The 13,981-nt window shown below is 45.1% G+C and overlaps 1 protein-coding gene across 2 annotated transcripts in view; it reads right to left on the bottom strand.

Moving 5' to 3' along the window:
- Window positions 1-13,981, bottom strand: part of PTPN1 (protein tyrosine phosphatase non-receptor type 1) — an 88,932-nt gene that overhangs the window by 11,609 nt on the left and 63,342 nt on the right. For both annotated transcript variants that reach the window (XM_081917040.1, XM_081917039.1), the window contains exons 3-6: window positions 13,333-13,433; window positions 8,961-9,059; window positions 1,977-2,114; window positions 52-261 (exon numbers count right to left, since the gene is read on the bottom strand). In XM_081917040.1, coding sequence (XP_081773166.1) covers window positions 52-261; window positions 1,977-2,114; window positions 8,961-9,059; window positions 13,333-13,433 — 548 coding nt within the window. The remainder of the gene's footprint in view (window positions 1-51; window positions 262-1,976; window positions 2,115-8,960; window positions 9,060-13,332; window positions 13,434-13,981) is intronic.

Consider the following 13,981-nt stretch of genomic DNA (forward strand, 5'->3'; position numbering starts at 1 on the left):
ACAAAATGGCAGCCAACACTCCCTTCCACCTTACAAGCAAGCTTCTCTTACCAAAAGGAGACAAGTGTCAACCAAGCAGAAAGTTCCTGATCTTCCAATCCCTGCACTGCAGTGTACTACAATGGGTCCATGTTCGGGGCTCAGTGACCCCGACTCTCTCACTTTGACTAGGAAGTTGAGGAACGAAGCTGGAGACTCAGGGACTCCAAAGTCAGGCCACGTTGTATAATGAAAGTGCAGGATTTCTCGAGTTTCATGTGTCTGCAAAAGACAAAAACCGTTTTCACCCAAGGTTTCAAGAAAATGAAAGTACGCAGCGATACTCGTTATGGCCTGCAGCAACGCTTCAGTGATTAGGAAACTGACATTCAGTTTATTTTCATATTTCTTCTTTAAAAAAAATTACACGTGCATGGAACATAACACCCGACAGCTCCCCACACCTGCCCTGGCCAAACTTCAGAAAGCTGATTTCAAGGCTGCATTTGAACAGGCATTTACTTCATGAGGTGCCACAAAAATTGTACTCAAGTGTAAAAAGATTCACAGAGTATCTCAAATTCCACTGTAGGGACACTGCAATTCATGATATTCTAGGGCAAGGCTGTGGATTCTCCAGCCCAGGGGCCTCATCATACTGGCTAGGCCTCAAATCTGGCATGAGAGACCATTTTGGCCAGGCCAAGTCCACCTGCCCTGTGGGACAGGTACAGATGCAGTTTCCTGCTGAAAGTGGGCTTTGCGGGCATTGCTGATTGTCAGCACTTGCAAAGCCCTCTTCGATTTCAAACTGCACAGGCAAAGGAAAATTCATCAACGGATGTCATGGTGCCATTAGGTGACTGGGGATTGCAGTCTATCGCACCTGTCAAAATCGTTGGGGGAAGAGATAACCCTCACGGTCACTTCCAACTCTACAATTCTATGGTTTTCTGCACTTGGGTACCAAAGCATCTCTTCTGCTGGCTGGGAACTGTTCCCCATATCTGCTTTAAGATCCTATATGATTATTACATGGTAGTTGTTTACTACTAGAACCGCTAAGCAGGGTTTGCCTCTTGATTCAAATGAAGCCTGATTCTGCGGTTTGCCACCAGCTATTGGCACAAGATCTAGGAGAAAGTTCATGGGAACCTGTTCAGTTGAAGGAGAGTTTGCAAAGCCCCGTGCACGTGCAAAGCGATCCACGAGGCCTGGATATCACTTGATTGTCTGCAAGATAGCTTTTTTTGTAGCAAGGGACTCAGCAAGAGGGTCTGACTGAGACCCTTGCAAAGCGCTATCTTGTTGAGTGTTTTCCAAGGGTCTCAGCAAGACTCAACTATCAGCTGATTGTCTCAGCAATCAGGGTCTCAGCAAGACTCAACTATCAGCTGATTGTTGGGTCCCTTGCAAAGCGTTTTGCAAAACCCATGCTGGCGAAAAAGGCTCACCAAGCATAACTGTGTCAGGTGCACTAAACCAATACAGTCCTCCACCCTCGTTCTAGGAAGTACTTTACTATGGGACATGACCTAATTGCGCTTCTCATTAAAAAAGCTAAAAAAAGAAAAATTGGGAAATATGGAAAACATACTGCTTTCCCCACTTCTATTTCCACACAACTGCCAAGAATGTAGAGACAGGAAACTCTGAGAATTCCTGCGGTGTTTCTAGCCCCATGGCTGCAAAGATGTTTGCAGGTACAATGGCAAAAAAAACCCCTGATGTGCTTATCTGTGCTGAATGTGCTGCCCATACCTAGGAACTAGAATCCGAAGAACCAGTGCGGCAACTTCTCAAATGTTAGAACAAAATACCTTCAATGCAACTGAGATTCTGCTACATCAGCATTAAGCAGATCTTGAAGCTCTAGCAAATAGTCATCAAGTATCCATCTTCTTAATGCAGGGGACTAATATAGCAAAATACGGTTTGTAAAAAGTGTGCGTATGTGTGAGAGAGAAATGGTTAACGCTGAGCTTCCCCATACTTACTGTGAGGTTTTCCAATTCTAACTGTCGTACTGTATAGTAGGATTTTATATCTTCTGATATCAAGGTTAACGTCAAGTTTGTATCCTCAAAGAGCATCACTTTCTCCTCTTTTTGCGGCCAGTACTGTGCACATTTTATCTAGAGGGGGGAAACGAGCAAGACTCGTGTTCAAGCTGCTTGACAAGGAGTCGCCCAGAACGGCAAGCATTATTTACAAATCATCAGCAATGCATGGCACTTATAGAAAGCCCCTTCGCATTATCCGTGTACATGTGGCACACAGACGTAGTTTACTGAATATCTAAAAGCAGACTTGCAGAAATGAAAAGGGGGGGCTGTCATTTCCCACAGGCTTCCAGTCAATAAGAAGAGGAAGGAAATTGCACAGGGAAGGACTTGAGCAAAGAGGCGAGTCTTTAAAATCAGTGGTTGTGAACCTGTGTTTGGCTTCCACCGTAACTGACTAATGGTCATTCTGGCTGCGACTGATGGGAAGTCGACATCTGGAAGGTCACAGGACCCCTAACCCTCCTTTAAATGCTCCTTGAAGATGCTGGAGGACGCAAAGGTGATGTTGGAAGAGATCACTTGCAAAGTGCAGTGATGGAATGCAGAGTGCATCAGTTCTGGGGTTGGAAGTGTGCCAGTGGTGTAGCACATGAGTTTGCATGCAGGTCTCAGTTTGGCACTGAAAGGTGGCAGGATGTGGAAAGACCTTTGCCTTGGATACCGGCTGGAGTGGAGTGTACTCTAGATAGGCAGCTTCCAGCTTCCAGTGCCTGTGTGTGTTCATCCACCCCTAAGAATTTACGCTGAAAGTCTCAACCGCTAACAACAGGAGAAACCCCTGTGATTACCCCTTAAACCACTGAAACCACTGAGTGAACAAAACATATTTTCGAGTGCCATGGACTGGCGCTAGGCACCGGGTTTCTGGAACCGATCTGGGATTACAGAACATGGCAGCTAGGGAAAACCTCATTTGGGCAAAACTGACAACTGCAACGAGCCAACAAAATTGCCTTAACGATTTATGGGACTCTATTTAGGAGAACAGCTAGAAGTATACATGCACACAACTGTAGCTTTTAATTAGGAATCAAGAGACACAGATGCAATTGAGTTGTTCAGTTAAGTTCAACCCCTTTCCCCCAAATCCCAATCTTATGAGATCATTTTGATGCCATATGGGATAGTTTAAAGGTTACAGTGGTTTGTTCTCACTGAAAATGGAGTCTGGGCATTTCAATTACCTAAGTTCTTGACTGATCATAGTAATTTTCTCAATAATAATTTCCCAGGAAACCCAAGATTTGCATCGCTAGAATGTTTATATGGCATGAAGCTGATGGTGTCCAATGGTTGAGACAACTATCAAACCTACAATTGTAGACACCAAGAACTTGGGTTCATGGAGAACGCTGTCCTGCAGAATTCAATACAACTTCAATGACATTTGACGAGGGAAGTGTTTACTGTTCTTGGATTTTTAGTGTTCCGTTTTCAGTGCAATAGCCTTATTCTTTCTGCTTTTTCTACCATATGACAAAGAGATGGATAATTATGCTATTTAATTACTGATCAAAAATAGTCCAACATGGGATGGTAATACTGGAGACCTTTTATAGAACGGAAACAGGTACAATCCACTAGGGAGTATTACACAAAAGAAGTGTTTGAGGCAATAGTTTACCAACCCACAAAATGTTTTATCCAGAGGGGGGGAAAATGAAGGAATTATGTGTAGGATAGCCCATCGTAGAAGGCACCAACGTCTTTTTCCATTTAACTCCTGAACAATACGACTTGGTTGGAGACAGAAAGAATTTTTAATCTTCTGCAAATTTATTTTTAATCGCAGCTTGCAAGAGAATCTGCTCCATGCAACTTTTTTTTTTTGCACTAAATGGTTTGGCAAATAATGTTTTTGCCAAGTTCCCATTGAGTATCCCCCCTCAAACGTTTGTCGAGAAGCATTAGCAGCCTTCCCTCAGGGGATCTCAATAATTCTGTGCTTTGTTCAAGCTTACTGGCAGTGGAGAAAGAATGAGTGGGGGTGAGTGGGAGAGGAAGGAATGGTTGAGTCTGTGGTTACTGTACTTCTCGTTTTAGATTTGTTTCACTACGCATATTACTGGGGAACTGGAAACCTCCACTCAACAAGACAGTGATTACTGCAGACGACTTCTCCATAAATCTTTCCTATATCCTATAAGGAATACAATTCGCTCTTCACTCCAAGGACTTTTGAAAAACGCCTGCGAGGTTATTTATGGCAAGCGGTCGACTGACTGTTGTTTGGAAAGAGAAGCATGGGCAGGCGAGCTTGGCAATTCACTTCAGGGCCGAAGACTTGAAGGAAGACAGAAGACGTGAGCTCGTAACACAGGAGTAGTCAACGTGGTGCCATTCAGATGTCATTGAACTCCAACTCACATCATCCCAGAGGCTGAGAGGAGTTGGAGTCCAACAACAATCTGGAAGGCACCATGTTGACAACTCCTTTCACCACACGTTACTTAACAGTTGGGTGAAATGAGAGGCATGGATGATGGCTCAGCTGTCAATCTCTTGCACACAGGCCACGTGGCATATGGACACCCATGTGTTCACCACTTTAACTTAAAGGGAATGATTTGGATGTCTGCGATGATAAATTCAGAAGTTAACTAACCAGCTCCACGAACCATTTCCAGATTAACCTGTGTAAGTGATGGAGCCACTGCCTGTTTTTTTGCCTAAGGTGGGGAACCTCAAGCCCAGGGGCTGAATGCTCCCCAGTCCTCTCTTATCTAATTCTCAGGCTCTCTGCAGCCTCCTCAGATGCTTTTGCTTGAACGGGAATGTGTCCTGGAACTGCCCTTGAATAGTACCTTTTGCATGCATGGATGGTAGATGGACAAGTGCGTTTGGGGGTAGGGGAGGTTGCACATGGCCATGTGAAGAGTTACATCCATTGTTCTGTCCACTTTTGTCTTTGGCCCCGAAATGCGGTTCCTGGGACGTTCCCCACGAAGTAAGACGGTCCTTGGGGTTAGAACAGTACCCTACCTCTCCCCAAAGGTAAACCTAGGTATGAATTTCCTAACTATTTAAAGGTAAAGGGACCGCTGACCATTAGGTCCAGTCACGGACGACTCTGGGATTGCAGCGCTCATCTCGCTTTATTGGCCTAGGGAGCCGGCTTTCAGGTCATGTGGCCAGTTTGACTAAGCCGTTTCTGGCAAACCAGAGAGGCGCACGGAAATGCTGTTTACCTTCCTGCTGGAGCGGTACCTATTTATCTACTTGCACTTTGACATGCTTTCGAACTGCTAGGTTGGCAGGAGCAGGGACCGAGCAACAGGAGCTCACCCTGTTGTGGGGATTCTAACTGCTGACCTTCTGATCTGTAAGCCCTAGACTCTGTGGTTTAGACCACAGCGCCACCCGCGTCCCTTCCTAACTACTTAAAAAGTGATTTATTCATCAGTGAGTGCACCATCTGCTTTACAGCACCCACACACAGGGCTGTTTGTGATGCGACCCAAAAATGCATTATGCAAAAACCCTGAAGCAAGAAAAATATGCATATCAAATGTGCTTACTAAAGCATTTGAAGAGCTTTCAAAAACACAGATGCAGCAGCGGTATGGTTTCGGGAGTAGTAAGAGAATGTGAAGACCAGAGGGGGAGCAGGAGGAGAAGAAAGTAAAGGGAAAACAGCGAGGAAAGGGACTATCATTGTAGCTATGGCAGCCACAGAAGTCCCTGGATTGCCTGAGAACCACATGGACACTGGCTTGGGTTCCGCAACAGAAGAAAGGACATACACAACTGAAAACAAGTAAAATAGTGGTATAGTGTGGTTCTTCTTTGGACACGTGCAAAGGGTTGAAAAAGCAACAGCAATGTCAGCTGAAAGTTAAGGTTACTAAAAGGTCTGATCTGGAGGGCTTTTAATAGCTAGGAGCTGACACAGCTGTTATTGTTGTACCAAGTTTTCAAGCTGTTCAATTTTCAATATGAATGTTGCTGTTTTAATGGGTACAAAAATGTCTCCAGTGTCTCCCTGCTTTAAACACTTATATGCATTTTTTCATAATAATAATAATAATAATAATAATAATAATAATAATAATAATAATAATTTATTATTTATACCCCGCCCATCTGGCTGGGCCTCCCCAGCCACTCTGGGCGGCTTCCATAAAAACCAAAAATACAGTAAAATCACACGTTAAAAAATTCCCTGAACAGGGCTGCCTTAAGATGTCTTCTGAATGTCAGGTAGTTGTTTATCGCTTTGACATCTGCTGGAAGGGCGTTCCACAGGGTGGGCGCCACTACCGAGAAGGCCCTCTGCCTGGTTCCCTGTAGCTTTGCTTCTCGCAATGAGGGAACCGCCAGAAGGCCCTCAGCGCTGGACCTCAGCGTCCGGGCAGAATGATGGGGGTGGAGACGCTCCTTCAGGTATACTGGACCGAGGCCGTTTAGGGCTTTAAAGGTCAGCACCAACACTTTGAATTGTGCTCGGAAACGTACTGAGAGCCAATGTAGGTCTTTCAAGACCGGTGTTATATGGTCTCGGCAGCCGCTCCCAGTCACCAGTCTAGCTGCCGCATTCTGGATTAGTTGTAGTTTACGAGTCACCTTCAAAGGTAGCCCCACGTAGAGTGCATTGCAGTAGTCCAAGCGGGAGATAACCAGAGCATGCACCACTCTGGCGAGACAGTCCGCAGGCAGATAGGGTCTCAGCCTACGTACCAGATGGAGCTGGTAAACAGCTGCCCTGGACACAGATTTAACCTGTGCCTCCATGGACAGCTGTGAGTCCAAAATGACTCCCAGGCTGCGCACCTGGTCCTTCAGGGGCACAGTTACCCCATTCAGGACCAGGGAATCCTCCACACCTGCCCGCCTCCTGTCCCCCAGAATTCAACCTCAATCTGTTAGCCACCATCCATCCTCCAACCGCCTCCAGACACTCACACAGGACCTTCACTGCCCTCACTGGTTCTGATTTAAAAGAGAGGTAGAGCTGGGTATCATCTGCATACTGATGAACACCCAGCCCAAACCTCCTGATGATCTCTCCCAGTGGCTGCATGTAGATGTTGAAAAGCATGGGGGAGAGGACAGAACCCTGAGGCACCCCACAAGTGAGAGCCCAGGGGTCTGAACACTCATCCCCCACCACCACTTTCTGAACACGGCCCAGGAGGAAGGAGCGGAACCACTGTAGGACAGTGCCCCCAGCTCCCAGCCCCTCAAGACGGTTCAGAAAGATGTTATGGTTGATGGTATCAAACGCCGCTGAGAGATCCAGCAGAACTAGGAAACAGCTCTCACCTTTGTCCCTAGCCCGCCGGAGATCATCAACCAGTGTGACCAAGGCAGTTTCAGTCCCATGATGAGGCCTGAATCCCGACTGGAAGGGATCCAAATGGTCCGCTTCTTCCAGGCGTGCCTGGAGTTGTTCAGCAACCGCTCGCTCTATCACCTTGCCCAAGAATGGAAGATTTGAGACTGGGCGATAGTTGGCCATTGTGGCCGCATCTAAAGATGGTTTTTTAAGAAGCGGTTTAATAACCGCCTCTTTCAGTGGGTCTGGGAAGGCTCCCTCACGGAGGGAAACATTCACCACCCCACGAAGCCCATCGCCCAGTCCTTCCCGGCTAGCTTTTATAAGCCAGGATGGGCAAGGATCCAGGAGACAGGTGGTTGGTTTCACTTGTCCAAGCAGCCTGTCCACATCCTCGGAGGTAACAGATTGGAATTGATCCCACTCAACTTGACTAGACAGAGCTCTAGCACTCTCCCGCCCCAGCCCTGCTCCCACGGTGGAGTCTACTTCTTCCCGAATCTGAGCGATTTTATCTGCAAAAAACTTTGCAAAATCATTGCAGGAGAATATGTGGCCCGTACTGGGCCCCGATGTTACAGGTGGTTCCGCTAAATTGTGAACCACCTGAAAAAGTCTCCTGCTGCTGTTTTCTGCAGATGCAATAGAGGCGGTGAAGAAATTCTTCTTCGCCGTCGCTATCGCCACTTGGTAGGCTCGACGTTGAGCTCTAACCTGTGTCCGGTCAGATTCGGAATGAGTTATCCGCCACCGGCGCTCTAGCCGTCTCAACGATTGTTTCATTGCCCTCAGATCCGTGGAAAACCACGGGGCTCTCCGGGCTCCATGCAATCGGAGAGGGCACTTCGGAGCCAAACAGTCAATAGCCCTGGTTAGCTCCACATTCCAGCGGGCCACCAGGGCCACTCATACCTGTTTGCAGTCATTTGTAATCAATACACTGCTGCTTCAGAGCCACTTTTAAAATCCTGAACAGACTTCTTCACCGTGTGATCCCAGCCATTCAGGGATCACACGGTGAATGCAATGACATCACTGACCCTGGTTAACTACATTTTGAGGGCTCTGCTGATGCACAAAAACACCTGAGTTGAAAATAGTAATAACTGAGGAATGTCCCAAGAATTTTTCACACCTTTCTAAGTGGCCCCACAATAAAGGAATCACCCAAAAACTGGGATATGGAATAAAAAGTCCATGCAACTCGTTCTCCTGGTGAAGCTCAGTGCTAGCTTCTATACTTACACTGGCTACCACATCTCTATGAACTAGAACTTGGGACTGAGAGAGAAATGAAATACAAGAGAGAAATGAAAATACAAATAAATAAATATGCTCAGCCCCCTCATTACACCCAAATGCTGATACTGCAAAGGAGCAAAGTAAAAAAGTTCATTGCACTGGGTTGCAGGCTGGTCATATATTGCACTCATACTGCACAACTGGTTCTGAACATAATAGATTCCATTCTATTTCTAGGTTGTCTAACCAATACTTATTTTTCTTCACTTCTGGCATGTGTATTATTGCATTTTTTCCCTTACAGGACCATTTTCATCAGGTTTTTAAATTGTGTATGCACCATGTGCTCAGGATCCCAAAACAAACATTTGGGGGGCGGGGATGATTTCGTTACTTACTGATCCCTTTTCCATCACTCTGTTGAGCATGACAACGCCACGGCTTTTCTGTTCCCAAATCATCTCCCAAAAGTGACCACAAGTATTTGGCAGAGGCCCCTGCAAAGATACAAAGCCTTAATGTGGTACAAGTTCAGAGAACAGCAGCCTAGCAACAATTCTCTATTTCTAAACCCAACACAGGGAGTGGCTCCTCTTTTCAGATACATAAAATGTGAAGTTTTAAGTGATTTCCACCCCGCTTCATATTGTGGAGTTGCCAAATACTAATCTTTAAGGATGCAGAACTTGAAAGTTTTATAGATAGAGAACCATGCCCTTATTTCATTATTTGCTAGATAGGAATGGTAAAGAACAGTTCTAAGAAAGCTTGTCGAGAAAAAAATGAAAACGCCACTCCGCATGATAAATTTAAAACGCTTGTTCAATCAATGGAACTTACAATTCACAGAAACGAGAGACAATAAAAGCCAACTGCTAGGAAATTCAGCCATCTTTATCATTTCATGAAAAGTCTTGGCATAGCATTGACACGCAAGGTCAGGAAGAGTTTACTATTCCTGCTAGATGTTTACCCGATCCACTTTCAAAGTAACCTCTCTTCCAGGTCAAAGGTTCTTCCTTTCCCACCAGTCCCTCACATATCAACCCATGAGGTCCAATGTATTAAAATGCATCTACAAAAGACTTACTAAGGATATTAGGCTGGCCAAAATGGGAACCCTGCACTCACAAAGCTTGCAAGTGCAGCGAACTAGCCCCTTGGAAAAGAAAGTGACTGATGGCTGAGTGGCTAAAAGTCAATTCCATTAGCCCACAACTGGCATTTAATATCACCCAAATGCATGCCATATCCTGTTGCTATTCAAGTAAATAATCCAGAATAGATATTGCTAGGAATTGGGAGCCAAAGGGATTTGGATTACCCAGTCTATCCAAGTTTAGGAGGTCAGGAACAAAGGCTTCCTAGTCCCTTAACTTCTGATTAGCTGCACATGGGTACATGATTGAGCCTTAAGTACAGTGGTACCTCTGGCTGCGAACGGGATCCATTCCAGAGGCCAGTTCGCAAGCTGAGCAGAACGCAACCCGTGTCTGCGAGTCGTGATTCACTGCTTCTGCACATGACGTCATTTTGAGCACCTGTGCATGCATGAGCGGCGAAACCCAGAAGTAACCCATTCCGGTACTTCCGGGTCACTGTGGTACGTAACCTGAAAACGCTCAACCTGAAGCAAACGCAACACGAGGTATGACTGTATTACAAAGCTTATGGGGAGATGCTCAGAGCAAACGAGGGGCTGCTTCACCACTATGAATGTGGTCACACCAAATTTAACTTCTCATCCTTGCATTTCTTCTGTTTCATGCCCATCTCTGCCCACCCACAGCGTTTTGCCTCAGATGCACCCTCAACAATGCATCCTTGAACCCAGACTCTGACTTGTACCCTTGAGCAGATGTTGCCTGTTTACTTGACTCCGCGATACTGTATTCGCCCCGGCTCAATAGGGAGACTGGTCGCTCAGGAGCAGTTTATGCAAATATTCGTTAAATTTAGATGGCACTTCGCTATCTCGTTTACTAAAGAAACCAAACTTGAATACTATGTTTGTTGGATAACCGCTTTGGTACAACCAATTTAGGTTTGATGAGGCCCTAAGCTACTGAAGGTAATGGGGCCCTTTATATGTCCAGCTGTTCTTCTTTGTCAACAACAAATTGTCGTTGTTTTTTGAGTAGAATATATGTTATATGGTAATTTATGGACCTAATAGTATCTAAAGGCATTTGCCACTGTTGCTGTATGTAGGTTTTATTTTGTTTGTTTTTTATCTTATATTTTGGAAATGTATGTCCAATTCCCCCCCCTTTACATTTTTTTGGGCCCCCAAAGAGAGTGGGGCCCTAAGCTATAGCTTGTTTAGCTTATACAGAAATCCGGCACTGGTACAACACCTTGAGCCTTGTAGATCTCATTTCACATGTTTTTCTATATGGGTGAGACTTTGCTCTCAATTTTCCATGCTGTGGAGTAGGGTGAATGCACCCTATGTGATATAATCATTATGTAGCACACCAACACATGGAAGAAAAGGGACGCGGGTGGCGCTGTGGTCTAAACCACAGAGCCTAGGACTTGCCGATCAGAAGGGTGGTGGTTCTAATCCCAGCGATGGGGTGAGCTCCCGTTGCTCAGTCCCAGCTCCTGCCAACCTAGCAGTTCGAAAGCATGTCAAAGTGCAAGTAGATAAATAGGTACCGCTCCAGCGGGAAGGTATACGGCGTTTCCGTGCGCTGCTCTGGTTCACCAGAAGCGGCTTAGTCATGCTGGCCACATGACCCAGAAAGCTGTCTGTGAACAAACGTCTTTACCTTTACACATTGAAAGCCCAAAGTAAATTGAAAAGACATTCTCGGTGCACAACACAGGCACCTGGAGACTTGATACTTTACTGACTCTGTCAGTTCAGCCACATTATCATCACTATTCATGGAGTATGCACAGTGTTAGAAACTGAGATATGAAAGCCAGGAGCTAAATGGCACCTCAGACCTAGGTTATGGGTGCAACAATGGAATGTATAGGTGCACTTTTTTATAACAAGAATGCAAAGCTGGAAATGAATGAACTGCAGCTAAAATCTTGTGTTCATTTTTCACATGGTCTATTCCTTCCCTTGGCCACCCCCCTAATATTCTTAAGAGGGTCTCTTAACCAGTCTTCAGATGGAGTAGCTGGAAGTGGAGAGGCAGAAAAAGGTCCTCCTTTCCTTCCACTCTGCGGTTTTAAATTGAAATCTTGGGTGCAGTACTGCGCCCAGAGCTCCGTCGAAAAAGGCACCTAGAACAATGGGAGTTTCGAACACTGAGTGTGCATTATTAATTTGTGTAATTTTTGAATAGAGGTTACTTTTCCTTACAGATGATCCTAGTCGACTGCCACCACCCTTTGCTTTAATAAGATTTAAAGCTAAGGAAAGGCTCTTCAACTTGTCCATGGGGACTTCCTCGAGTCATCACTGGCGTTTCGCATGACTCCTCGTACAAAACTGAGACAAACAGACACGAAAAACCAAGATGGATCGAGCCCAAACAAATCAATGGAAAAGGCTTGGAGTAATTTAAAGTGCCTGGGCCAATGACAGAGGGAGGAGGCAGAGTGAAGATTCTATCAAAGGAAACAGCTTCAGAAAGAGAAAAGGACACGGCTGATCACAAAACCGACCATCAACAGGAAGGGGACTGATGCACAGCTTCCTGCACTCTGCTTTGGGGGAGCAAATGATCCTGGTTCAGTAACAACAAAGACATAAAGCTGGGAGGAGCCAAGGAGGGATGCAAAGCTCTGCTGGAAATTACCCATGCCTCCTCTCTAAGGAGATCTATTTTTGAGAGTCACAGAAGAAGAAGAAGAAGAAGAAGAAGAAGAAGAAGAAGAAGAAGAAGAAGAAGAAGAAGAAGAAGAAGAAGAACAGCAGCAGCAGCAGCAGCAGCTCCATGGCCCTTTACATGCTAGGAGGAGGATAGATACACTAGGAGGAGGGAGGACTTGGCTAGGCAGCATCAAAGTTACTTTAATCACAAAAGCATGCAGTAAGAGATGCTGAAGGAGCAATCCCTTGTTTAACTTGAATGGATTTCAGAATGCTTAAATCATATTTTGCAATTCATAATTCTGGGCATACAAATGTCAAAAAGAAAAATCCTTTGTGTAAAAGAATTTATATGCTTTTTTCATTCTTATTCCATGTAATGAAGCCGTGTAATACAAACAGAAGCAGGCCTTATAAACACATTCTTCCAAAGGGGGTCCCAGCTCTTTGGAAGTCATATTTCATGACAGCAAGTACTTCAGGGTCCAGCATTATCAAAACATTGGCAGGCCCTCTTTTCTAGATTGTCACTCTATTGACTTTCCCCAGTTCTCATATGTGAAGAAAGCAATTCTTCACACAGTGCATGGTTACACTATAGAACAGACATAGGCAAACTCGGCCCTCCAGATGTTTTGGGACTACAGCTCCCATGATCCCTAGCTAACAAGTCCAGTGGTCAGGGATGATGGGAATTGTAGTCCCCAATGCCTACTATAGAATATACTCCCACAAGAGGCAGGGGTGGCCAACTCTTGATGGCTTTAAAATAGGATTAGATTAATTCATGAAGGAAACGGCTAACTATGGCAAACTTCTCTTATGGGCATTTCTACAGCAGTGAAATGTTGCACAACAGGAAAAACAAATGCCTTTAACCAATTCTCTCTCATGCCACACACAAGCTATGCATTTATAAGATTCAAAGACCGAACAAGAGGTAAGGAAGACTATGAAATGGGTTCTCCATCCTTCCTCCTCTCTCAAGCACTTACCTGTGTGAGGATGTAGCTCCTGTTCGCCTCTTCCACTTTTATCAAACTGGCATTGATATAGTCATTATCATCCTGCTGCAGCTTAATTCGACTGTGGTCAACTGTAGAATGCACAGTAAGAAAACCACTGTGTGTTATTCACTTTATGCGAAGCAGCTTATTCAAAAAGAAGGGCTAACATCTGTCATTTCAAAATAATGAAGTATAGAACAGCACCCATTATATACGATTCTCAAGAACTCTTCTGAAAAGAGTGTGTGACTGATGCTTAATAAGATGTGTTACTAACAACAACTTAGTTTGCACGTCATGTTAACCCATAGTTAAAATAAGCTATGGTTTAATGTGAACAAGCATAGGCTCATGCTGGTGTACACTGCTGATATTGTGGGTGCTTTGACCTTTCCCACTCCTGCTGTGCTGGAAGGGAGACAAGCCACAGTTTGACTTGTAACATGCAAACCTGGGCTTGAGGTTTGTTTCCCGCAAGCTAACCACAAGTGGTAAGTGAAGAATAAACCTTGGCTTCAGCTTGTGGTTTGTTTGGAGAAACAAACCATGAATCCAGCTTGGAGTGTAACAAGAAGCCAGATAACAACATGTCTACTTTCTGGTACAGTTCATACTGATGAAATCACGGGCGTCCATG

Source organism: Podarcis melisellensis, assembly GCF_964234715.1.
Source record: "Podarcis melisellensis genome assembly, chromosome: 6".
NCBI lineage: Eukaryota > Metazoa > Chordata > Lepidosauria > Squamata > Lacertidae > Podarcis > Podarcis melisellensis.